The following is a 27,969-nucleotide window of genomic DNA, read 5'->3' on the forward strand; positions in this document are numbered from 1 at the left end:
ATCCCTGGATTAGGGGGATCCCCTGGAGGAAGGCACGGCAACCCACCCTAGTATTGTTTCCTGGAGAATCCCATGGACCGAGGAGCTTGGGAGGCTACAGCCCATGGGGTCACAAAGAGTTGGACATGACTGAAGCGACCAAACACAGCACAGCACACAGCAAAGGTTTACCTTATCTGTAATACAGTTTATATAAGGAAAAAGTATAAATTATCAAATATTACATTAATAGTAAAACTTTCTTCAGTGTCCCTGGTTATCCCAGAAAGATTTAAGCCCTCCTTTCTGTCTGCTTGGCCTCTTATAATACATTCAGTATAACGCTTGACATAATGTTTTCTGTTTAGTCTCTTTGCCTCTCTTTCCTTCATAAGTTTCTTATGGATAAAGGATTGGTTTTTTGTTTTGTTTTATTTTGTTGGCCCTGACTTTTGGTGCTTAATAAATATGTGTTGAATGTATAAATGATCAAATGTCTGAATGAATTAGTAATTTAATAGTGTTTCATATAGTTACTGTGCTATAAATTACTCAACTCTTTATTCTTCTTTTTGGGACATTTTTAATGTTTCCAGGTTTTGACTATTACAGTAACCCCTAATGCACATATTTAGGTAGGTAATTTTTCTTCTTTTGAATTGTATTCTTATATTTTCAGGAATAGAAATACCGGACCAAAGATTACGAGCATGTTTTGGCTGTGGAGTAAGGCCTCATTGCTTTCCTGTCTTAATTTCAATTTAAAATTAAAGCCCCACTAGATGGGGATCTAGAGATCATCTAACCTTAGCAGTCTACATTCTGTTTTCAAATCCTTTTTCAAATATCCTGTATATCCTATCTCTTTTTTTAATATAAAAAGCTGAGCTACTGTATTTTAAGTAGATGCCAGAGGCTCCAGGGCCTTTGCTTGCCCTGTCTTGCCCTCACACCCCTGAGGCACCTCCATGGAATCCTATGACTCCACTGAACAGTTTGAAAACCTCAGATCTAAGCTATTCCCTGTTTTGTAACTGATAGTACTGGGGTTTTTGAAGTAAACTGATTTGCCCTAAGTCACTCAGGTAATCCATTTCATTGGCAAGACTAGAATTTAGTGGTCTCTTGGAGGTAGTACAAATAGCAGTTACAAGTATGTACTTTGAATTCAGAGAGATAGCCTCGCTGCATGGCTTGAGAAGTTTGCTTAACTTTCCTGATCCTGTTTTCCCATGTATAAAATGGGAATAAAATAAATCTCACAGAGTATATGAGATAATATATACAAATCACAGGTTTCTTTTGGTTCATTTGTTAAGCCTATATACCTAGCACATTTTTGATGCTTAATAAAAACATGTTTAAGAAATAAGTGAACTTTTCAGTTTAAGGAAAAATTATTCAGTGTGCTGGACTATGCTTGGTTTCTCTTGCAGAAAATATAATTTAGCTCTAACATTATGAAAGAGAGAGACATGAATATTTGCATACAGCATGATCTGGGACATGTAAACTCACAAAGATACACTTTGAAAAGTCAGCCTCTGGTTACCAGTGAATCTGAGAAATGTTTCTCCTCTCCCTTACCTCTCATAATTAGGTAACCTGCTATGCCATGGCCTGCACAGAAACTGCAAGAATTGCTCAGCTTGTGGCTCGACAGAGGAGTTCTAAAAGGAAAACTGGTCGGCAAGTTAATTGTCAGATGAGAGTAAAGAAAACCATGCCATTTTTTCTAGAAGGTAAGATCTTTTCACATGCTAAAATTGTAAAGCCTGTTTATGAATACATCGTCATATGAAAATATTGCTTGTATTTATGATAAACACGTATGTTTGTTAACATTCATATGTCAAGGGAGAAATCCTGAAGCTAGTCCATTTGAATTTAAGTGAACATGATAAGCATGACTTATTAAGTGAAGTAACTCAGCATAATTTCCTATGGCAAATTGTGGTTTTGCTCTTTTTTGAGGGGAAAGCCTCATATAGAATGTTGGATGAACCAACTGAGTTAATGTCTTATTTAGGAAATCATGTCTTTTACTATAAATCCTGTTTTCAGAAAAACATGAATTATATAGTACATAAAGATGTAGGGAACTCAGCCTGTATTTACTGATCATTTATCTCAAAGAGCTTATAAAATAATCATTTCTAAAATTAAATTCTCAAGAAATAGTTTAATGATAGTATAAAAGAGTAGATGCTGAATACCACAATGAGCATTTTAGGCAAAAGCACAATCCTTGTTGAGAATGGCAGTGGAGAGCTTCATGGCAAGGGGGAGACTTGAAACCAGACCCCTAACTATTGGAAGAATTCAAATTGGTGAAGAAGCAATGGGAGGACTAAGATACCGCTGAGTGTGCTGCATTTGTAAGAATGTGAGGTGACTGCCACCAAGTTAGTTGGTGAGTGGAGGAAAAGTAACAAGCTTGCCTAGCAGATGAAGCCACATTTCGAGAAGCCCATCTGCTAAATACACACCAATCTGCTCTTCCCCTGCTGACCGACCCTCTAATGGCCACCTCCTCATATTCTTACAAACTGTTCTGAGCATAGAGACCAACAGAAAACATCTGGGCAAGGGAGTGACATTATGAAACCAGGGTTTTAGAAAGCTAATTGATTGCATTATGTATGCCTGACTTCATAGGAAAACCAAAAGCAACCCTCAGACAACCAGGATTTTCTTCAGATTTTTCTGTCAGCAAAAAACCTAATTCAACACTATTAAGAAACAAAGGAATCTCTCTTGGAGTTAAATCTGATGCTGAAGTGCTGCCTTACACATTACAAACAACTATTGGAAATGAAGTATTCAAAGATGTTCCGGTGCAGAGTCATATGACCATGTCTACCAACAACAGGTATTTGGGCTTTGTCTAGCTAAAAGGAGAAGGGTGGTGAACCTAGGATAATAAGTCTTAAACATGTGTGTACAGGTGAAGAAGGAAATACTTTGTTTTGTGTAACGTACACAGAGATGAGTAGAGAAATGCCTCATTACTAGTTACTCCACTTTTCTTGGCTGCCTAAACATCATTTTCTGAATATCTCCATTTTGTATTTGTTGTGCGTCATTAGTAGTCTCTGCTTGTAACGTTCATTTTAGAAGATCTCACAAATTGTTCTGAGATGCTACTTCAGCATAACTTAGTTTGGCTGAAGATCTTTCTTCCAATTAATTTTGTAAGTTTTAAATAAAATCTCATTGATTTGTATGCTCTACTGTGTTCCAATAATCATATCCATAATACAGTAACATTACACATCCATGCATCACAATACTGAACTGGAAATAATACCACATCCTTAAAGTTTTTGTTTGGATGCTGCCATTCATTGGCCAGGTGAAATAACTGAAATTATTTCATCTACTGGGGCTGTGGTATCCTCATTTGCCCAATAAAAATGTTAACTCGGTGATCTCAAAGTTCTTTTCTGGCTCTGAATTTTGTGGTTTCATGAGGTAATTCAGGTGAGCAAACAACAATATATGGACCAAATCTGGCCCATTGACTGTTTTTATAAATCAAGTTTTATTGGAACACAGCTACATTCCTTTGTTTATATAGTCTCTGTGGTTGCTTTTATACAACTGCAGAGTTGAGTAGTTGTGCATAGACAGTATGGCCTGCAAAGCCTAAAATATATACTGTTAGACCCGTCACATCAAAAGCTTGCCATCTCCTGGTGTAGATGAGTCAGTGTCACATTCTTCCATCTTATTTGTACCTGTACAAAACAAATTTTTTTGTATCATTTTTCTTTAAATCAATGCTCAAAGATTTCATTTTGTATAAAAGATAGTTCCCCTCCCCCTAAGTTCTCTCCCCCACAGTAGAATATTTAGAAAGAAAGAATATTTTTAAGTAGGCAAAAGGGTACTAGTTTTTTATATTTTAGTATTTTTTAATAAAGCAACCTTTAAATATTTTTCATAATGGTATATATTTAATGTGTTTATGATTAGTTATTATAAATTTTGTTATAAAGTCTAGAAAATTGACTTGAATCTTGACCCAAAGCACAGTTGGTGACTTTGGTGACTGAGGTACCATTGTCTCTGCTGGTTCTAGGCCTAAATTTCAAGATTTTGAATTGAATTTATAAGACGACAGCAAAACCAGGCATCCTGGATTGTGGGCCCAGAGGAGCACTCTCTACCCCATGGTCTGGTATCCTACTTCTCATCTAGTGGCACTGTGTGGCCTAGATAAAAGCCTTCCATTCCTGCAGGTAGCACCAGCAGTGATTGAGTAGAGGACCTTGCCACACCAAGCAGCCCTTACAGAGGGCCCAAGTTAGTGCTGTCTGACCTGCTGCATATCATTTTCCCACCCTCCCACCTAGCAGCACTAGGCCTAGGGAAGTGTATTCTGCTTCTATGGGCAGCACCTACAGAAATCAAACAGGAACTCCAGCAGTAAACAGGAGCTCCATCAGCAACAGGTGAGTGTACCAGACCAGAATGGTACCATAAGGGCTCTGAAAACTAAATTTTTATTGGAACCACAGCCTACAAAAGTGGGCCAGGAGGTATATGATGAACCTAAACAGAATAACTACCTGCTAAAATCAGACATTTAAATAGGATCCAGAGTCTCCTAATATGTGTTCAGATATCCAGGTTACAATGAAAAAAATCAATCATTATACAAAGAACCAGGGAAATGACAACTTGAATGAGAAAAAAACAATCAACAGACATCAACATTATCTTGAATCAGATGATGGAATTATCTGACAATGATTTTAAAGCAGCTGTTGTAAAAATGCTTTAATTTGCAATTGCAAATCTTTTTGGAAAAAAAAAAAAACAGAAAATTTACCAAAGAAAGAGAACATACAAAAAAGAACCAAATATTCATGGTGCTTTTCAAGTCTACTATATCTTACTTTTCTGTATATTTTAAAAAAATAATTTTGTTTGTTTGTTTATTTTTGGCTGTGCAGAGTCTTCATTGCTGTGCAGGCTTTTTCTCTAGTTGCAGAGAACAGGGGCTACTCTCTAGTTGTGGTTTGCGGGCTTTTCATTGTAGAAACTTCTCTTGTTGTGGAGCATGGGCTCTAGGACTTACAGGCTTCCTTAGTTGCAGTACATGGACTCAGTAGTTGCTTCTCATGGGAGCTAGAGCACAGATTCAGTAGTTGTGGCACACGGGCTTAGTTGTTCCATGGCATGTGGAATCTTCCCAGAACAGAGAAGGAAATCTGTGTCTTTTGCTTTGGCAGGCAGATTCTTTTCCCATTGAGCCACAAGGGAAGCCCCTACTTTTCTGCATATTCCTTCTATTAATTTTTGAGAGTTTGATATTGAAACTCCAACTAAAAATCTTAATTTGTCTACTTAAAAATAATAGTAATATATAGTGGAATTATATATAACTTTGTTGTGTATTTTCCAAGTCTCCTGTAAATGTGTTATCATACTTTTCATAATTTAAAAATAAAAAAGAGGGGAAAAAAAGAACCAAATGGAATGACGAAAATAAAAATTCAGTATATGAGCTCAATGGCAGAATGAATATGACAGAGAACAGAATCAAAGAACTTGAAGCTACAACGTAGAAATTACCCAATCTGGACAACAGAGTAAATAGACTTAAAAGAAAACAAAATAACTAGTTGAGACTGAGAGTTCTGTGGGGAGAAAAAACAATCTAGCAGAGTCTTAGGGACCTGTAGGGAGAATAAGAAGAGATCTAGTATTTGATCCTCAAAACAAAGAGTGAGATTGAAGGTGTATTTGAAGGCGTAATAGCTGAAACTTCTCAAATTTGTCTAAGGACATAAATCTGCAGGTTCAGGATGCTTAGGAAATCCCAGAGAGGATGAATTCAAAGAATCCCACACCAATAATGAAACTTATGAAAACTAAAGACAAAGAAAATATCTTATAAATAGCCAGAGAGAAATGATACATCACCCATAGGTGAATACCAGTTTTAATGACAGTGGTTTTTCATTCACAGTCATGGAGAAATCATGAAGGAAAGAAATGGCACATTTTTAGTGGTGAAGGAAAAAACCTGTCAATCAAAATTCTATATCCTCCAGAAATGAAAAGGAAATGAAGAAGATATTCTTAGATGAAATAAAACTAGGAGAATTTGTCATTAGCTGACTGACTCCTAAAGAGGGACTAAAGGAAGTTGTCTCAACAGAACAGAAATAATCTAAAATGGTTTGAAATTTCAGAAAGTACAGGCATAAGCCCTAATATAACAGTAATTACTTTAAATATAAAAACACATAAAAATATGTTCAGCTTCATTAGCTATTAGGAAAGTGTAAATTAAAGCTGCATTGAGATTCAGCTGGCCAGCTGGGGTCATGGGCTTTCCATCCTAGAACCATGACCCAGTTTGTCCATAACCTCATAGAGAAGGTCCCAGCACTGCTGTGGCTTACTCAAAGCCTCGATTGGCCACCTTTTGGCACTATGCCAACGTTGATCTGGTTCCTCCAACTCTGCTGAGATCCTTACAGCTATTCAGAGCTGGGGAAAAAATATCAGTAGTGCTCAAACAAGTAGTTTCAAACAGCTCCCAGTTAAGGAAACTCTACTGAATGGTGTGGTGACCACTGAGATGTGGATGTGGTTTTATGTTGGTGAGATTGTAGGCAACTGTGACATCATTGGCTATGATGTTTGAAGACCAATCTTTAATATATGATTATGTTTGCTTTATTATTTGAGTGTTCTTGGATTATGTGTGAACAGGCTGTTAATTGCAGATGAGATAATAAGATAGTAATAAGATAATGTGTCAAAAAAAACCTATATTGAGACACACCTATCAGAATGGCTGAAATAAAAAATAGTGATACAGTAATAATAGGGGACCTTAATACCCATTGACATCAGTGGACAGGTCATCCAGACAAAATCAGTAAGGTAACAGAGGTCTTAACACAGCAGACCAAATGAGCCTAATAGATATCTTGTTCAGTTGCTAAGTTCTGTCCACCTTTTTGCAATCCCATGGACTGTAGCACGCCAGGCTTCTCTCTCCTCCACTGTCTCCCAGAGTTTGCTCAGATTCATGTCTATTGAGTTAGTGATGCTATCTAACCATCTCATCCTCTGCTGCCCTTTTCTCCTTTTGCCTTCAGTCTTCTGCAGCATCAGGGTCTTTTCCAGTGAGTCAGCTGTTTACATCAGGTGGCCAAAGTATTGGATCTTCAACTTCAACAACAGGCCTGCCAGTGAATATTCAGGGTTGATTTTCTTTAGGATAGACTGATTTGATCTCCTTGCTCTCCAAGGGACTCTCAAGAATTTTCTCTAGCACCACAATTTGAAACCATCGATTCTTCAGTGCTTAGCCTTCTTTATGGTCCAATCTCACATACACAACAACTGGAAAAACCATAGCTTTGACTGTGTGGACCTTTGTTGGCAAAGTGATGTCTCTCCTTTTTAATATGCCATCTAGGTTTGTCATAGTTTTCCTTCCGAAGGGCAAGCATCTTTTCATTTAATAGATATCTATAGGACATTAATCCAAAAGCAGCAGAATACACATTCTTTTCAAGTGCACATAGGACATTCTCCAGGATAGATCATATACTAGGTCACAAAACAAACTTCAACAAATTTAAGAGGAAGAATTTATATCAAGCATTTTTTCTGAGCACAGTGGTATGAAACTAGAAATCAACTACAGAAAGAAAAATGGGAAAAGAACAAACAGTGGCGAGTAAACAGCATGCTACTTAAAAAAAATGGTCAACAGTGAAATCAGAGGAAATCAGAAAATATCTCGAGACAAATGAAAATGGACATATAACTTTCCAAAGTTGGGATGAGTCAAAAACTGTTCTGAGAGGGAAGTTTATAGTGATATAGACTTGATGTCTATATTGATATATCACCAACTCAATGGACATGAGTTTGAGTAAACTCTGGGAGTTGGTGATGGACAGGGAAGACTGGCATGCTGCAGTCCATGGGTTCACAAAGAGTTGGACCTGACTGAATGACTGAACTGAAGTGAGACTTCTCACAAGAAACAATTAAAGAAAACCTCAAAAACCTAACCTATTGCCTAAAAGAATTAGAAAAAGAAGAGCAAACAAAGTCCAAAGTCAGCAGAAAAATGAAATAATAAAGATCAGAGAGGAAATAAAATAGAGATCATAAAAACAATAGAAAAGATCAATGAGACCAAGAGCTGGTTTTTAAAAAAGATTTAAAAATTGATAAACTTTTAGCCAGGCTCACCAAGAAGAAAAGAGGACCCAAGTAAGAATTGAAGAGGAGAAATAACAACTGATACTGCAGAGATACAAAACAATCATAGAGAATATTATGAACAGTTATGTGCCCATGAATTGGACAATCTAGAAGAGATGGACTTCCCTTATGAGGGAAGTCCATAGCTGAGTAATAAAGAATCATCCTGCAGTGCAGGAGACCTGGGTTCAATTCCTGGGTTGGGAAGATCCCCTGGAGAAGGAAATGGCAGCCCACTCTGGTATTCTTGCCTGGAGAATCCCATGGACAGAGCAGCCTGGCAGGCTACAGTCCATGGGGTCACAAAAGTCAGATGCCACTTAGCAACTAAACCAGAAGAGATGGACGAATTTCTAGAAACATACAAACAGCCAAGACTGAAACAAACAAGCAGAAAAGACAGTTTGAACAGGCTGGTTACTAGAAGTGAAATTGAATTTGTAATAGAAAAGCTAGAAGTAAAGTCCAGGACTAGATGGCTTCAAAGGGGAGTCCTACCAAATAAGAACTAATATCTGTTCTACTCAAGCTATTCCAAAAAATTGAATAGGAGGGATCATTCCCACATTCATTCCATGGGCTACCATTATCTCAATACCCAAACCAGACAGAGATGCCAGAGAGAAAGAAAATCACAGACCAATATCTTTGATGAATATAGATGCAAAAATCTACAACAAAATATTAGCAAACCAAATCTGACTATATAAAAAGGGTCATATACCATGATCAAGTTGGATTTATTCCAGAGTCATAGGGATGGTTCAACATTTGCAGATCAATGTGATACACCACATTAACAAACGGAAGGCTCAGAATTACATGATCATCACAATAGACCCAGAAAAAACATTTGATAAAATTCTGTATCTACTCAGGATTAAAAGCTGTCATCAAAGTGGGTGTAGAGGGAACTTATCTCAGCATAATAAAGACTGTTTATGACAAATCCACAGCCCAAATCATACTCAGTGGTAAAACCCTTCCCACTAAATTGAAGAACAAGACAAGAATGCCTGCCCACTCTTTCCACTTCTGTTTAACATAATATTGGAAGTCTTAGCCACTGCAGAAAAGAAAAAGAAGTAGAAGGTATCCAAATTGGAAGGGAGGAAGTAAAACTGTCACTTCTTGCAGATAACATGATACTTTATAGAGAAAACCCAAAAGTCTCCACCCCAAAATTACTAGAAATAATAAATGAATTCAGCAAGGTTGCAGCGTACAAAATTAATAGACAGAAATCTGTTATATTTCTATATGCTAATAATGGAATTTCAGAGAATGAGAAAGCAATAGCATTTATAATGACATCAAAAAATAAAATAACTAGGAATAAACCTAGCTAAGGAGGTGAAATATCTATACTCTGAAAACTGTAAAACATTGATGATGAAAGTTGAAGATGATACAAAGATGGACAAAGTGCTCTTAGATTTGAAGAATTAATATTGTTAAACTAGCTGTACTGCCCAAAGCAATCTACAGATTTAATGCAATCCTTATCAAAATACCCAGAACATTTTTCACAGAACTAGAACAAATAATCCTAAAATTCATATTGAACCATAAAAGACTTTGAATTGCTGAAGCAATCTTGAGAAAAAAAGAGCAAAGCTGGAGTATAACCCTCCTAGACTTCAGACAATCCTACAAAGCTACAGTAATGAAAGCAGCATGCTACTGGCACAAAAACAGACACAGATCAATGTAACAGAATAGAGAGCCCAGAAATAAACCCACACCCCTATGATCAGTTAACCTATGACAGAGGAGGCAACTATATACAATGGAGAAAAGATTGGCTCTTTAACAAGTTGTTACTGGGAAAACTGGACAACTACATGTAAAATAAGATATTAGAGCATTCTCTCACACTGTGTACAAAAGTAAACTCAAAATGGTTTAAAGACCTAAATGTAAGACCTGAAACTATAAAAGTCCTAGAAAAACATTGTATAGCACAGGGAATTATCTTATAGCACAGGGAATTATCTTATTAGCCATTATCTTGTAATAACTTACAATGGAGTATTATCTGCAAAAATATCAAATCACCATTCTGAAAGTAATACAGTTACAAATCAAATATACTTCAATTTAAAAATATAACACTGAATCTGGCAAGCATACAGAGAAAATGGATCACTCATAGCATTGTTTTTGGGAATGTAAAATTGTACAGCCATGTTAGAAGATAGTTGAGGAGAAGTTAGAAGTTAGATAGAGGATAAGTTAGAAATCCTAAAAAAAAAAAAAAAAGCTAAACAGAAATTCCACTCCTAGACATTTATTCCAGAGATATGAAAACTTTAGTTTACACAAAAACCTGTACACAGGTGTCCTTAGTAACTTTATTCATAATAGACCCAAACTAGAAACAACCCAGGTGTCCTTGAGAAGTTGAAAGATTCAACAAACTTAATACATCCACACTACAGAATATACCTCTCAACGGTATAAAGGGATGAACTATGGACATACGCAACATCAGTGGATCTCAAGGGAATTGTACTGAGTTGAAGGCAATCTCAAAAAGTTACATACTGTATGACTCTATACAACATCCTTGAAATGACAAAATTTTAGAGATAGAGAACAGAGAAGTGATTGCCAAGATCAAGGGTTGGAGAAAGGGGAAGGATGTGGCAATGCAAGAGGGAGCCTTGTAGTGATGGGGTAGTTCTGCATGTTGATTGTAGTGCTGGCTACATGCACCTGTGTGTGTGGTAGAATTATACACACATACATGTAAGTGAAAGTTGAGTATGCTCTGGATTATACCAGTGTCAGCTGCTTGGTTTTGATATTGTACTATGCAAGGTATTGCCATTGGGGGAAATTGGGTGAAGGGTACATGAGGCTTCTATATACATTTTTTTGAAGATTCCCATGAATTTATAAATATTTCTTGTTTGTTTGTTTGTTTTTAATTTAATTTAATTTTTTTAACTTTACAATATTGTATTGGTTTTGCCATATTTCAAAACAAAAGATTAAAATTGATAGCAAAAGCTTTCTATATAGTTTTAGTTTTGAGAATTAATATAGTATATGCTTTTGTTTTTTACATTTCACTGTAAGAATTTTGAATTCCATATAGTGTAGAATGTCTTCTGGGCTTCCCAGGTGGCTCAGTGGGTGAAGAATCTACCTGCAGTGCAGGAGACACTGGTTTGATCCCTGTGTTGGGAGGATCTCCAGGAGGATCTCCTGGAGGAGGCCATGGCAGCCCACTCCAGTGTTCTTGCCTGGAGAATCCCAGGGTCACAGGAGCCTGGTGGGCTGCAGTCCATAGTGTTGCACAAAGGCAAACATGACTGAAGTGACTGAGCGTGCATGCACAGAATGTCTTCATTCTTGTACAGTGATTTCTAGAACTGCATACCTGCCTTCAGTTGTCTGTCTTTGCATGGATGTATTTCAGACTATTTTAATTAAAGCTATTAAAGTTGTTGTAAAACATCTTCATCAAACCTTTTTTAAAAGAATATAATACAAATTGAAAGTTACCTAAGAGAAATCTAAATACCATCTGGTGGCAGAGGGTATGGGCTGCCTTTCAAACTATAAAATCAAAGAAGTTGCTCTTACCAAAATAGAATAATAGCAAAAGATTTTATTTCTAAACTTATGAAATATTAAGGAGTAATCTTAAGTAGTATAAACTATTATGAGTTTAAACTTTTTAAAGTCACCATATCTTTTGAGAAGCTAATGAAAGCTATGTGATCTTCCCAGAAAAATTAATTGGTACACATATGCATGCATGTTCGTCTACTAATGCAGGAAATATATGGACCCCAGAAGCCCATTCTCAAAAATTATGCTTAAAGAACTCATATCTGCCAGTTAACAAACTGGAAGATTCTAGAAAAATAATGTAACTGATATTCTCTAGCACTGTAGGTATCAATCTAAATTTACTATGGTCCAAAATCACTGCAGATGGTGACTGCAGCCATGAAATTAAAAGACGCTTACTCCTTGGAAGGAAAGTTATGACCAACCTAGATAGCATATTCAAAAGCAGAGACATTACTTTGCCAACAAAGGTCCATGTAGTCGAGGCTATGGTTTTTCCTGTGGTCATGTATGGATGTTACAGTTGGACTGTGAAGAAGGCTGAGCACCGAAGAATTGATGCTTTTGAACTGTGGTGTTGGAGAAGACTCTTGAGAGTCCTTGGACTGCAAGGAGATCCAACCAGTCCATTCTGAAGGAGATCAGCCCTGGGATTTCTTTGGAAGGAATGATGCTAAAGCTGAAACTCCAGTACTTTGGCCACCTCATGCGAAGAGTTGACTCATTGGAAAAGATTCTGATGCTGGGAGGAATTGGGGGCAGGAGGAGAAGGGGACGACAGAGGATGAGATGGCTGGATGGCATCACTGACTCGATGGACGTGAGTCTGAGTGAACTCCGGGAGTTGGTGATGGACAGGGAGGCCTGGCGTGCTGCGATTCATGGGGTTGCAAAGAGTCGGACACGACTGAGCGACTGAACTGAACTGAACAGTGAAATAGAAAGAGGAGTCAAAAGTGAGGACATATGATTGATTTGTGGTTTCTCTGGGAAATGTTTATTACTAAAAAAATATAATTCACAACCATTGTATTTTGTTAAAATGATGATTATTAAAATGGGATGTTTAAATATATGTATGCATGAAACATAGGTGAATATGGTGCTGAAGATCAGGGTTTCATTAGGCCTAGAATGAGACAAGAAATCACTGTATGTATATCATAGTAAGATCATGGACTTTGAATATAAATAAAGGACTGTTTGGCATTAGCCAATGGGAACCATGATTGTAAAGGTATCTTGCAAGTATTAAGCTAAAGTAAATGAATGTATGTTTCTGAGATCTTGTAGGCTTTAAAAGTCATATACTAAATAATTATAGGCAACATTTTCTAAAATACATTTATTGTTGTGATTACAGAAGTATTAATGTGTATTGTATGGAAAATTTGCAAAGTATAAGCAAGTAAAAGAGAAAAAAATCACCTCTAATCTAAACATAAATGTAAACATTAAAAAATATCTTTCTATATTATTTATAAAAGTTTTAAAAATACAAATTGGGTCATGATGTATATTACTGTTTTTTAACCTGTTTTAAAAGACAATATACTAACATTTTCTGTTGTTAAATATACATCTACAGTATCATTTTTAGTGTCAGGCTAGTTCATAGTCTAGACATTTATTGTTAAATATAAATGATTTTCACTATTGCAAGCAATTCTACAATGAACATATATGTAGAATAATCCTTGCCTGTATTCACAACTAGTTATTTAGAATAAATTAGTGGAAGTAGACTCTCTGGGTAAGAGGGTATACACACTAATGCTTTATTAATTTGTACTCTAAACAATGATACCAGATAGAGTTTGCTAGAAACACATGGGAATGATAGTTTACCTGGGCACTTGCCAACACTGGGCATCAGTTTTTTATTTGGTGTTCTAAAATGTAGAAAAAAATGTTCCTGTGCTTTAATTTCTATGTTTTTGATTTTGATTCTTAAGGAGGTTATGTTTTTATATGTTTATTAGCCCATTTGGGGATCTTTTATAACTTACATATTTTGTCATTTGTTGGTTTTTCTTTCTAATTTATAAAAGTGATTTATAAATTACGATGTTGACCTTTTCATCCTGTAATATGTTGGCAATGTTTCCTCAGTTTCTTTCTTTCATTTTATTTATTTATTTATTAAGGCTGTGCTGGGTCTTCATTGCTGTGCAGGCTTTTTTCTAGTTTCAAGAGTGGAGCTACTCTAGTTGCAGTGCACAGGTTTCTCGTTGCAGTGGCTTCTCTTGGCTCTAGGGCACTCACGCTTCAGTAGTTGTGGCATGTGAGTTCAGTAATTACGGCACATAGGCTCAGTGGTTGCAGCTCCCAGGCTCTAGAACACAGGCTCAGTAGTTGTGGCACACAAACTTACTTGCTCCACAGTGTGTGGAATCTTCCCGGATCAGGGATTGAACCTGTGTCTTCTGCATTGGCAGGCGAACTGTTTACTACTGAGAGCCATCAGGAAAGCCCCTCCCTTGTTTATTTAATTATGATATTTTGGGTATACAAAAACTTTAAAATTTTCTAGTTACATCTATTAATCTCTTCCTTTATGGCTTTTGCCTTTAGGTGTTATGTCTGAAAAAGCATTTCTACCCCCAATTTATGTAGTATGTCTTCTGTTTACTTTTAGAATTTTGATGGTTTTATTTTTTCCATTTAAACCTTTAATTCACCTAGAATTTATTTTATTGTGTAGTGTGAAAGATGACTCAGTGGGTAAAGAATCCACCTGCAATGCAGGAGACGCCGGTTCGATCCCTGGGTTGAGAAGATCCCCTGGAGGAGGAAATGGCAACCTACTCCAGTATTCTTGCCTGAAAAATCCCATGGACAGAGGAGCCTAGGGGGCTACAGTCATGGGGTTACAAAGAACCAGACACAACTGAGCAACTGAGCATGCACATTGAAATTGTGTGAGAGTAGGAATCTTTCCTGTTATGATGTCCTAATATCAGTTATGACATAATACTTTCTTTTCCTGATGGTTTGAAATGCTGTCTCTACCAATACTAAATTGTTATATGATTCAATTTCTGGGCTTTCCGTTTAGAATCATTGACTATACCTATCTCTTCTTTCACAGTGCCAAACTACTCAGGTTATTATAAATTTATAATAAGTGTTCATAACCTTTACTTTCTACTTGCTCCTCTCTGTACCTCCTAATTTGGTTTGTTGCTTTTGTCATGTGCTTTTATTACACCTACTCCCCCTATTACAGCACTTAGTAGACTTTGTTCTTATATATATATATTCAGTCAATGCATTAATTATCTATTATGTAACAGATGACCACAAATTTAGCAGTTTACAGCACATGCTTATTATCCCATAGCTTCTGTGGATTAGGAATCTAAGAACCACTCAGCTAGGTTTCCTGTTTCAGAGTTTCTCATGCAACTGCAATCACACTGTCAGCTGGGGTCAGCTGAGACGAATCCCCTTCCAGGCTCACTTACATGGTTGTTGGTACAATCTATTCCTTTTGAGTTTTGCCTTAGATTCATCTGGCTGGCCAAAGACCAACTTCAATTTCGTGCTATGTAGGCCTCCCTAACGCGGCCATTCGCCTCATCAGAGCTAGCAAAGAGAGATTATGCTAGCAAAGTGGAAATTAGAATCTTCTGTAATCTAATTATGTATAATCCCCTCAACCTTAAAGTATCCTATTGATTAGAAGCAAGTTACTCAAAGGGAGGGGATTACACAAGGCTGTGGTACCAGAGGCAGGAAGCATTGGGAGGCCATTTACTAGCTGCTTGCCATAGTTTTCTCAGCTGTATGTGTAGTCCATGAGACTAATGGTATCTTTCTCTTGTGTATCATTGATCATTACGCTCTGACACAGTGCCTGGCACGTAATAGTAGGTCCTTAAATATTAGTGGGATAATAGTGTGTCTCTAATAAATGGCGTATGTTTAAATGTGGCTTTTTTGGGGAGGGGACAGCCTAAATATTTGTCTTTTAAGAAACAAAGTAATAAGTCTTTTATACTTACTGTTATAAAACTGGTTGGACCTCTGTTATCTTATTGTGTTTGTTTTTCATGGGCCCCTGTGGTTTTCCTTGACTATTTTTCTTTTGCTGTGTTAACTGTTTTCTTTCCTGTGCATTAGACCCACCAAGGCTTGAACCAAAGCAGCCCCTACCATATCCTTGCTGTGCTTTCTTTCATTCTTTGTTCATAACCCCCTGCTTCCTGCTCAAGTCCTCACTGCTGACTCAAAGCAGGCGAAGATTACAGTTTACATTTCTTAGGGTTCTGAATCAAGGGAAAGGATGGCTGTCTCCCTGCCAGTTCTGCATAAGTAGGAATTGGATATGTTTTTGGCATCTTCTGTATTATCCAGATGCATTAATACACAAATGTGATGCTCTTATAATTGCAGAGTATCATATACTAAATAAACGTTTGCTTGTAGCCTACAGTCTAATCATTTCTTTTAGAATTTAAGAGATGTGCTTCATTTCTTTTTTTTTTTCCTCCCAGTTATGTTGTCCCCTGAGATTCCAAAACTCCCCACAAACCCGCCTTGTGGAAACCTCTCCTCTTTCATGACTCCTTCCCCAGGGCGGGTCTCCATCCCTAAATCTTTTGTCTCTGCTTTTGTCTTTTATATTTTGTCCTGCTGCTGCTGCTACTGCTAAGCCCTTCAGTCGTGTCGTGTCCGACTCTGTGCGACCCCATAGACGGCAGCCCACCAGGCTCCCCGTCCCTGGGATTCTCCAGGCAAGAACACTGGAGTGGGTTGCCATTTCCTTCTCCAATGCATGAAAGTGAAAAGTGAAAGTGAAGTAGCTCAGTCGTGTCCGACTCTTAGCGACCCCATGGACTGCAGCCCACCAGGCTCCTCCGTCCATGGGATTTTCCAGGCAAGAGTACTGGAGTGGGGTGCCATTGCCTTCTCCATATTTTGTCCTACCTACTTTAAAGAGATTGGGCTTCCTTTTTGGGTGCCTGGTGTCCTCTGCCAGTGTTGAGAAGTTGTTTTGTGGAAGTTGCTCAACATTCAAATGATCTTTTGATGAATTTGTGGGGGAGAAAGTGGTCTCCCCATCCTGTTCCTCCACCATCTTGGGACCGCCTCCGATGTGCTTCATTTCAGAGAATTGATCTAATTTTTAGAATATTGCATATTGTTGAAACGTTGTGAAATAGGTGTACTGTGTCACAATCACCTCTACTCCCATACCCACTGCTGGGAAGTCTTTGATTCATTCAATCATCCTATTCCTTCTTACTGCATTCACTCCTCCTTGCATGTACCAAGCACTGCCTTAGGTACTAGAAACACAAGTAATTAGAAGCTAGAAACACAAATAATTAGTGCCCTAGGCAGTAGAAACTCAGGTAATAGACATTTGGAGTCTAGTGAGACAGGCAGACATGAACACAAATTATTTCTGTTTGTGGGTGGGGGGTGGTATTTCTTTGTCCTTATGTTTAGAAAAATTTTCTACATATTTCCAATACAATTCACACAAAAATTATTTTGGTGAGGGTATGAGGTGGGAAATCTACCTTTCTTTCCTAAGTCATGAATTGAGCATCCCCTCTCTGGTTTGAAATACCACTTTTATCTTGTGCTGAGATATTAATATAATGTAAATTGAGTATTTATAAGCACTCTACTATTTTACTTATCTTGTCCAACTATGTTGTACCTGTATAACACATTTCAGTACCTGGTAATGCAAGTCTTCCATTTTTTAGTTACATTCAAAAATATTCTTTATGTTCAACTGTTTATTCTTCACATAGCTTTCTTTGTTTTGTATTGCTAGTTTCTTAATGCGTCTGTGTGCTCAGTTGTGTCTGACTCTTTGCAACCCCATGAACTGTAGCCCACCAGGCTCCTCTGTGCAATTTTCCAGGCAAGAATACAGCAGTAGGTTGTCATTTCCTTCTCCAGGTTATCTTCCGGACCCAGGGATTGAACCTGAGTCTCCTGCATCTCCTGCATTGCAGGTGGATTCTTTACCCACTGAGCCATTGGGGAAATGTGACTTCCAAGTTTTTTTTAAATTACTAGTTTAAATTCAACCTTTAATATACTTTCCTTCAGTGAATATGAAAGCTGATACAAGGTATCATTTTAATTTTCCCCTTTTGAAATACTTTAGTGACTTATTTTGCTGCTCAATGCCACAGAAACTTTAAATGGAAAGTATAGCGTTTGAAACTTGGTACTGACTTTGCCCTTTGAATTTTAATTTACCTTTGTTTTATACCTTAGGTTTAGCCCAAAGGCATCCCTTCCGCCACGTTTTCAGATGCATCTGTCAAGAACCTGTACTAAGGAAATGAGTGGTATGTTTTCTAAACATTATTTTTATGATACATTATGGCTTCTGGAGCCTCAGAACCCTAAGAAGAGTGTCTAGTGGTGGCTTTTGACATTGGTTCTCACCTTCTCCCACTTGTAATATATCTCTCCTCCTCTCTTTTCTGATTTCTTTAAGTTATGAATTGTAGTGATCTAAAGACAAAGTAATACCTCCAAGGGTATCATTATTGTTCTTACTTGAGGCTTTCCTCGTACCAGACCTGTCTGTCACTTCCCGCTTGTTACCTACAGAGATCCTTGTGTCCCTTGTCACTCTCACTCATTAGAGAGTAAGATTTAAAGCACATAAATAGGGGACTTAACTGAAAAAATAGTTTCAGTTACTCATAAAATACTTTCACATACTTAACACTAAGTGAAAACTGGGCTCATAAACTGTGTGCAGTGACCGTAAGCATCTAAATATGAATATATACAATCCAAAAGGACAATAAAAGACAGAATAAAGTTGAAGAATCTGAAGATCAGAAGTGCACACACTTGTCTTCTCCAACTAAAGTGTAAATCCCTTGCTGTTAGACCCACCGGAGGAATACATGGTTTTCAGAATTAGTACTTATACTGCATGAAATTCATGTAGTTTTAAATGATTTGCTGCTTTACATGTGATTCTTACTGAGTTGAAATCATTTTTTCCATAGGAATGTATCTCCAGTATTTCTCATGAAAATTGATGGAACAGTTTGATTTTTTTCTTTATCAATTATATTTACATATGCATTTTCTGAAAAATGACCACTTGGTAAAGCCACATACCCTTTAGAGGTTGTAAATCCTTTTAAATTAGAATAAGCTTTTTCTGCAGAACCAAGAGGACTTGTTTCAGGAGGATTACGATTCACCCAGGGGCTCATTGAATAACCTCATACACATAACCTCTTCTAATTGCTGGCAGCCTAGATTACTTCCTTGATTTGTTGAACAAAAGGCACAGAAACTTAAATAACTCCAGTAGCCCCATGGAGCAGGTGCATTTGCAGACTCCAACTACATGCCAACTGCTGACTCTCTCTTTAAGGGAGGGACTGGCCAGTTCCAAGAAACTCATCTTTTCCTTCTTCCTGGTTCTTTTATATACATTATTTGGGAAGAACTTTATAAATTAACTGTGCCTTTGATAGGAAACATGTGGAAATCCTGGACCTTCTATTGGCTGAGCCAAGCTAAGTCTCAGCAAAGGGCAGTTCTCATGCCAGGTGGGTAAGGCAGAGTCAGCATCCAGCCATCCTCAAGGGATCTCTCTCTCTTCCGTTTCCTAGCATCCTCAGAGGCCAGCATCCCCAAACCAGCCTAAGTGTCTCTACAAGCCAGTTTTTAAAATAAGATAAAGTAAAAAAGTAAAAATTGAATCCCACCAGAAATACTGTATGATTAAGATATGAACATATTTTGTTTATAGATGGTAATTTTTTATATACTCTGGTCTGTATCCCAGTAAAATTTTAAAAAGGTGTGGAATGAATTTCGTAGTTCTTCCAGAAATGTCAGCTATTGTGGACACTTAAATTAAGATATTAACTCAGGTATTCTAAGTTTTAAATAAAAAATAAATGTAAGAGGGCTAGCCAAAGCTCTGTAATATTCACTTACGTAAAATAAATGACTTGTTTTGGGGAAATAAAAGCAAATCATTAATAGTTATCTGTGGGCACCAGATGTTTTATTTATGTTCATAAACTGAGGCTAGGATGTTTATTACACATGCATCAATTTTTGAACTTTTGCTTAGTGCTGAATTATTTTTTCTTATTAATAAAGGGCATATTCATCATGTCTTAAAACCTGGAGAGTTGTTTATTTTTTATAAAGTGTTTCTTTGATCTTACTATTAAGGCATTATCCTTACACTTTGTAAAATACAGCTTTAAATTTAGCATTACACGACTGAGCGACTGAACTGAACTCAACTGATATACTATTATTGTCTAAAGTTTAACCTTTCTTGGTTGCAATTGGAAAATAATTGGTTAAATAATTTCATTATTCATTATGGAGCAAACATCATCCTGATGTTTAAATTAAACTGTGACATATCCTTGCTAAATAAAGGGGCTAGGTTCCCTCTCTGAGTGGCCACTGACCTTCCTGATTATTTCAGGATTAAAACTCAGAATGAAGTTGTTATGGTCCTGCTGTCCTAATCCTGTTCCCTTTGAAGTCCCTTAACCCCCACAAGCCTGAAGTACAACAAAGCCTAAAGACACAAATACTAGATAATAGGGATAATCTGAAATGTTAAGCATTCTGGTTAATTCTATCATTTTTTTAATTTAAAGATAATTTAAATCAGGCTGTTGAAAAACCAAATGTCACGCCTCCTGCCTCTTACACTTATAAAATGGATGAGGTTCAAAACCGCATAAAGGAAATACTAAACAAGCATAGCAATGGCATTTGGATATCTAAGCTTCCACATTTTTACAAAGAATTATATAAAGAAGAACTAAATCAAGGAATTTTACAACAATTTGAACACTGGCCTCATATTTGCACGGTACGTTTCTTCTTATTCTTCCCTCTTGATGCCTCCTCCCTGCCCCACTTTCAGATTTTGAGTTATTAGTCATATCATCTTTTATTTGGGGAGCACGAAGTACTTTACATAATATTGCTTCATTAATCTTTTATCACTAAGATTAACACATGTGAGTTCTTATTTATAGGAGAAATACATCTAGGTTGAGAGCTGTGTGTGTGTTGTTATTGCTGTGTATTTAATATATGATCATATACATATACACACATAAATATATATACACACCGTTTAGTATTGAACTGTTACCAGTAGATACTGATGGCTTTGTCATTTTAATAATTTGAACTTAACTGCTAATAGAACATTTTTTGTTGGCCTCAAATTTTATATGCTTGTTCCTGAGCATTTTTAAAGACATTCAGCTGAACAGATTTTAGTTATTTTGGCTAATTATTTATAGAATACCTTTAAAAAATTAATATAGAATTCAGATTTTAAATTTTTAAAAGCTCCTTTGAAGAAAAAAATTGAAAAGTGAACTAACATCAATTTTCATGCCTGTTCCTACTTGAGAGTCTATTATAATAAAATGATGGATCAGAGTAGTTTATCAGAAATCTTAGTTCAGCCAGAGAGAGAGAAAACTAGCTTCCTAAAGGTAAATAACTAATCTTTAGATATTTCTCTTTTTTAATATAATTATTTATTTTTGGCTGCACTGGGTCTTCGTTGCTGCTCGCAGGCTTTTCTCTGGTTGTGGCGATTGGGGTCTGCCCTCTAGTTGCAGTGCACAGGCTTCTCATTGCTATGGCTTCTCTTGTTGGGAGCACGGGCTTTAGGCGCCTGGGCTCAGTAGTTGTGGTACATGTGCTTACCCCACAGCAGTGGAATCTTCCCAGGGCAGGGATCAAACCCACGTCCCCGGTATTGACAGGCAAATTCCCAAACACTGGACCACCAAAGAAGTCCCTCGATGTTTCTTAATGCTATTTACATAGACTATATTCAACAAAATAACTTCTAAATAGTAGCATTAGCTTTACTTGGTGCTTCCAAGCTTATAGAATTAAATATGCATGACAATTATTATTTGACACAGGGCTTTCATTTCTTTAACTTAATATATATTTTGGTTCCCAACCCTGGGTGCAGTATGGGCCACTCCCTCTTATAAGCACCTGGCCTAAAGACAGCATGTATTTTTATAACCACTGCTTCCTCTAGGGCACTAACACCTGCTCCGGTCCCGTGGGCTTTCCAGACAAGGGTTATGTGTCCATCCATCCATCCATCCATCTATCCATCTTGTTTGTTCTTACATCATTCACTCTACACCTGCAGGTACCAGGCAGTGCCTTAGGTACTGAGACCACCTTAGGGCAATGTAATATGCTGATGAATACACAGTGTAAAGTGAGAAAACAAGAAATACCAAACTCTGGAAATATGGCTATTTCCCTCCCTATAAAGTCAAGAATGATCATAAGAATGTTATCCTTGATTTATGTTGAATATGGGGTTTGTTCTTGTAGTAGGAATTTCTAAGGTCGCTATTCGATTTATTCCATTTTTATTCTTTTCTGGGAAGAATATTCTTACTGGATGAAGGCTGAGCAGCATTGAGGAACCTCTCAGGTTTCCATAATCTAAAGGAGACTTTTGAGGATTTACCAGGCTGCTCCATCTGAAGGTTCAGGGCCTGGAGCTTCTTCTTGAAATGCATATGGTTCTTTTATTTTTTAAATCCATAGATATTCATGAACTTATGTTTTCAGTGAACTTTAAGTCCTCTTATTGTGAAGATACACGTATAACTCACTATTAAGTTTCCGAAAAGAAGTTATCTTTGGAGTAAAAGAACTTTAAACTAACTTCACAGATTCTTCTTAATGTAGTATATTTCTGGTTGATGGTTCCCTAGTAGCTCAGACAGCAAAGAGTCTGCCTGCAGTGCAGGAGACCCGGGATTTGATCCCTGGGTTGGGAAGATCCTCTGGAGAAGGGGATGGCAACCCACTCCAGTGTTTTTGTCTGGGAAATCCCATGGACAGAGGAACCTGGTGGACTACAGTCCATGGGGTCGCTAAGAGTCGGGCACGACTGAGCGACTTCACTTTCACTTTTCACTTTCATGCATTGGAGAAGGAAATGGCAACCCACTCCATGTTCTTGCCTGGAGAATCCCAGGGACAGGGGAGCCTGGTGGGCTGCCGTCTATGGGGTCGCACAGAGTCGGAGACGACTGAAGCGACTTAGCAGCAGCAGACATATAAAGTAGTAAGGATGAGAATTTCTCTCCCAAAGCCATAAATTTAGCTACACAAATACTAGTTAGTATCATGCAGTTTAAAACAAACTAATCAAAAAAGTGAAGAAAGTGTTCGTTGCTCAATAGTGTACTACTCCTTGCAACCCCCATGGACTGTAGCCCACCAGGTTCCTCTGTCCATGGGATTTCCCAGACAAAAACACTGGAGTGGGTTGCCATCCCCTTCTCCAGAGGATCTTCCCAAAAGTCTACAGACCCTCAAAATTTCTTTTGCCAGGATTGCAGGTGACAGAATACCTGTCTCTTTGATGTTAAAACTTTACCTAAAATAGGTGGTTTCCTACTAAATTTCAGGTGCTAAAATAATTTTTAATTTTTTGGTTGCTCAAATGCATCTTTGTTGCATGATTATTTCTGTCTAGGCAATGAGGGTGGAACATGAAGCAGAAATAAAATTTTATCTTTCTTATCTCCATGCTGCTTCTCTCAATTTTAATAGGACTGTTTAGATGTAATCACTATCAGTTGTCAGGTGTGAGAAATTGATTAGTGAATTGTGTCAAGAATGACAAAACTGCCAGTTTTAATGAGACCTATCAGTACTTTTCAAAATGGTCTTTTTAGTAGCCTGATTTTTTTTTAACAGACTGCTGGTAAATAGTTTGAAAATGTTATACCATGGTCAGTTTTAGACAGTTTTAAATAGCTACACCATGATTATTTTCCCTTTCTTCTGACTTCTTGCTTTTCACCTTGCTGGAAAGCAGGAACACTGATAGAATGCCCAGGGCTGATTCTACTGCAAATAGGTCAGACAGGTTAGAACACACTACAGTGCAGAAATTTTAGGGTGAGAAAGACTTAGTGATATGTATCTTCATATGGCTTGTTGTGTAACTGAAGAAGAAATCTGAGTGCACTGTATTTCTTTCTTTTTTTTTAAAAGTGCTTTCTCTCCCAGTCATATAAAATATTCCATATAAAAGTACTGAAAAATAAAGTTATAAAAGAAATAAATAAATATTGGGTCCAATACTAACAATAAACCAGACAGACCTGATCTTTGCCCTTCTGGAACTTAAGGAACTTTTCCCTGCCCAACAGGGAAAATAAGCAATGAGCAAATAAGGGTAAGCCTGCAACTGTTATGAAGGAGAAATGTAGGGTGCTAAGGAAACATGTAAACAGGAGGGTGCGGCATTGTCAGCCAAGTCAAGAAAAGCTTCCCAGAGGAGGTAGCTGTTACACAAAAATTTCAAATCTTTTGACAATGATTGTTGAATACCAGAGATTTTGTTGAAATCCTACATTTTCTGAAACATGGGTGGCAAGAGAAACCTCTCCATTCCTGCATGACATGGAGTATCTGTCTTCAGTGCCTTGCCTGAAGCTATGTGGAGAGCTAGGGGGTGGGTGGGGACTGCTTTAGAGCCAGACAGGAACAGATGCATTTAGCTGAGAAGACTCTGCTGGTTCTTCAAAGGCCTATCAGAGGAGCACTGGGGGTAGCTTCAAGATAGTGGGAAGCATTCTGAGTTCAGCTAGAAGCACATCAAGCCTTGATCACAGAACATAACATTAGTGAATAATAACATGATATGAATGAGAAAAATACCTAATGATGCTAATTATTCATGCTTTTACAAAAAGGTTTTACTGTTAGTCTGTATTTTATATGTCATTTTTTGTTTGTTTGTTAGAAATCACTGAGCTTTAAGTCATTTAGTCCTTCTAATACCTCAGACTTAAAAATTTCTGAAGTTCTGGATTGCAATTTCTGTAATATCAAAGGTGGCAACAGCAGTTGTGCCACTTACATACTTCTGTACGTTCAGGAATTTGTCTCAACTTTAATTATGATAATTAATTACATAAAATAAAGCACCCGTCAGCCCATGCAAAATGAATTGCCTCTTTTTTAAAAGCCTGGATATGTCTGTGTAAAAAATACCTTGAATTCTAAGGAAGTGAACATAAATGAAACAGCAGTGATGTATCCTCAGGTTTAACAGTATTGATACAATCTATATAGCCATTCCAGCAGAAGCAGCACTGAGAAGTAAAGCCAGGACTTGAAAGTACAGCCATAATAGCAAATTGGAATCCAGTATCTTTTCTGACTTTTCATCAGTAAAAAGAAACACACAATGGAGACATTGGAACAGTTTTAAAATTTAAATTCAGTGACCATCTGAGTAGGAGAAAGATAAAATTGCACTGCAGTGAAATCAGAATAGGACACTTGGGGAGTAATGTGATGTTGCTGTTCCAGAACTTGAAACAGAAAACTACCCATAGGCCCAATAATACAATAGAGTTTGGTCTTTGGAGTTTGGTTTTTGCCTTGACCATTTCTTAGTGGTATTACTTTCAGCGTACAGATCAGGGCCTCAGTCTGCTCTAAAATATGACTGTTCTTCCGTCTCTTAGAGTTGTTAGAATTAAATTACACAAACTTTATTATAAAAGAGCAGCTGCCAGTACAGTATAGAAACATAGCAGGTATATAGGAAAAGACAGATGTTCTTTTTCCAGGGGCTGCTGCTGCTAAGTTGCTTCAGTTGTATCCAACTCTGTGCCCAGCTTAAATGAAAGCAGGTTAAAACCCACTGGTAAAGCAGAGGCATTACCAGAAAATACTACAAAGGAGCTTCTGTCAATGAAAACAGAGGTAACGAGAAAAAGGACAGAACAAAGCTTAAATTGAAAAATTAGGAGCAGTGGATAAAGAAAATGACATTCTTAGATGAAGTGAATTTCTGCCTTCCTAAAGGAAGGGGGATCCTTTAGGATCCTGCTTCCTGCTCCAGATCCTGCTCCCCCTAGAGTTAATGAGAAGCATATCTAGTACCTGCTTGGCTTAGAATACACAGTGAAAGCCAGAGCTGCCACCCAAGATCATCCCCCAAAGATCTGCACACATTTAACCAGGATAATATTTTCCTGGGGAGACCTGTGAACAAGTGCTGAGCCTCGGGCCATGCTAAAGGAAAACAGCTTGAAATTGATCCAAATACAAATGATTGTAGTCAACATCAGTGTGAAGTCCTTAGTAGGAAAGGGGTGAGAGTGAAAGATTATTGACCTTGAAATATATAATGTCTATAAAACTACTCACCCTAGGTGGTGGAAAAAGAGTTTTTCTGGGTAGATGGTCTGTGAACAGATAGGGCAGTCTTTTACCTTTTACCTTTCCCTTTGATTAACTCTGTGGAATATACCACAAACACCTGTACTTTCTTAAACAGAAGTGACTAAAAATTAACATTTTCTGAACTATCCTGGGCAGAGTGGGAGCCTCTACAGGGGAGGGTGGCAGAGGTAGGTGGTCTGGAATGGTAAGTTGGGTATTAACTCATCTCCGTGTATTATACAGTGTGAAGTATAAGCCCCACCCACTGCCCTTAGAGGCTTCAGATCTTAACCTATCAGTTTTTTCTTCACTAGGGACCATTTCCTCATCTCTTTCTCAATTGACCAACCTTTCCAGAACTTCTCAGCTTTAACACAAAAAGCCTGAGCTCTGTAGGAGGTCATCAACCAGTCTGTCTTTCTGTGAACTGGCTAATCGTAGGTGCAGGCTTCTTGTCAAGGACTCTTTGATGTTTTAGTTATTGCTAGGTACCCAGGGGTCTTTACTCCCTGCTGAAATTGAATTTTTTAATTGGTTTGCTTTTGAATTACAAGCCATTGCTAATACTTGGGATGCTGGAAGGCAGGTCTCCAGGTGAATGTGATTTATCATCAGTTGAGTTCAGTCGCTCAGTCATGTCTGACTCTTTTGACCCCATGGAATGCAGCACGCCGGGCTTCCCTGTCCATCACCAACTCCCGGAGCTTGCTCAAACTCATAACCATTGAGTCGGTGATGCCATCCAACCATCTCATCCTCTGTCATCCCCTTCTCCTCCTGCCTTCAATCTTTCCCAGAATCAGGGTCTCTTCCAATGAGTCAGTTCTTCGCATCAGATGGCCAAAGTATTGGAGTTTCAGCTTCAGCATCAGTCCTTCCAATGAGTATTCAGGACTGATTTCCTTTAGAATTGACTGGTTTGATCTCCTTGCAGTTCAAGGGACTCTCAAGAGTCTTCTCCAACACCACAGTTCAAAAGCATCAATTCTTCGGCACTCAGCTTTGTTTATAGTCCAACTCTCATATCCATACATGACTACTGGAAAAACCATAGCTTTGACTAGATGGACCTTTGTTGGCAAAGTAATGTCTCTGCTTTTTAGTATGCTGTCTGGGTTGGTCACAGCTTTTCTTCCAAGGAGCAAGTAAGTGCCTTTTGATTTCATGGCTTCAGTCACCATCTGCAGTGATTTTGGAGCCTCGCGCCTCCCACCCAAAAAAAGTATGTCACTGTTTCCATTTTTTCTCCATCTATTTGCCATGAAGTGGTGGGACTTGATGCCATGATCTTAGTTTTCTGAATGTTGAGTTTTAAGCCAACTTTTTCACTCTCCTCTTTCACTTTCATCAAGAGGCTGTTTAGTTCCTCTTCGTTTTCTGCCGTAAGAGTGGTGTCATCTGCATATCTGAGGTTATTAGTATTTCTCCCAGAAATCTTGATTCCAGCTTATGCTTCATCCAGCCTGGCATTTCACATGATGTTCTCTGCATATAATAAGCAAGGTGACAATATCCAGCCTTGATGTACTCCTTTCCCTATTTGGAACCAGTCTGTTGTTCCATGTCCAGTTCTAACTGTTGCTTCTTGACGTGCATACAGATTTCTCAGGAGGCAGGTAAGTTGGTCTGGTGTTCCTGTCTCTTTAAGAATTTTCCACAGTTTGTGATGATCCACACAGTCAAAGGCTTTGGCGTAGTCAGTAAAGCAGAAGTAGATGTTTTTCTGGAACTTCTTGCTTTTTCTGTGATCCAAAGGATGTTGGCAATTTGATCTCTGGTTCCCCTGCCTTTTCTAAACCCAGCTTGAACATCTGGAAGTTCTCAGTTCACACACTGTTGAAGCCTGGCTTGGAGAATTTTTTTTAATATATAAATTTATTTATTTTAATTGGAGGTTACTTACTTTACAATATTGTATTGGGA

At 37.7% G+C, this 27,969-nt stretch overlaps 1 protein-coding gene and 1 pseudogene across 2 annotated transcripts in view; both read left to right on the forward strand.

The window, feature by feature from the left end:
* TDRD7 (tudor domain containing 7) overlaps positions 1 to 27,969 on the forward strand; it is a 102,643-nt gene that overhangs the window by 27,493 nt on the left and 47,181 nt on the right. For both annotated transcript variants that reach the window (XM_005905972.2, XM_005905973.2), the window contains 4 exons: positions 1,580 to 1,721; positions 2,638 to 2,851; positions 18,058 to 18,131; positions 20,445 to 20,662. In XM_005905972.2, coding sequence (XP_005906034.1) covers positions 1,580 to 1,721; positions 2,638 to 2,851; positions 18,058 to 18,131; positions 20,445 to 20,662 — 648 coding nt within the window. The remainder of the gene's footprint in view (positions 1 to 1,579; positions 1,722 to 2,637; positions 2,852 to 18,057; positions 18,132 to 20,444; positions 20,663 to 27,969) is intronic.
* On the forward strand, positions 6,343 to 7,440 carry LOC102286989 (ATP synthase subunit g, mitochondrial pseudogene; annotated as a pseudogene).

This window comes from Bos mutus, chromosome 8 (assembly GCF_027580195.1).
Source record: "Bos mutus isolate GX-2022 chromosome 8, NWIPB_WYAK_1.1, whole genome shotgun sequence".
In the NCBI taxonomy this organism is placed as follows: Eukaryota; Metazoa; Chordata; class Mammalia; order Artiodactyla; family Bovidae; genus Bos; species Bos mutus.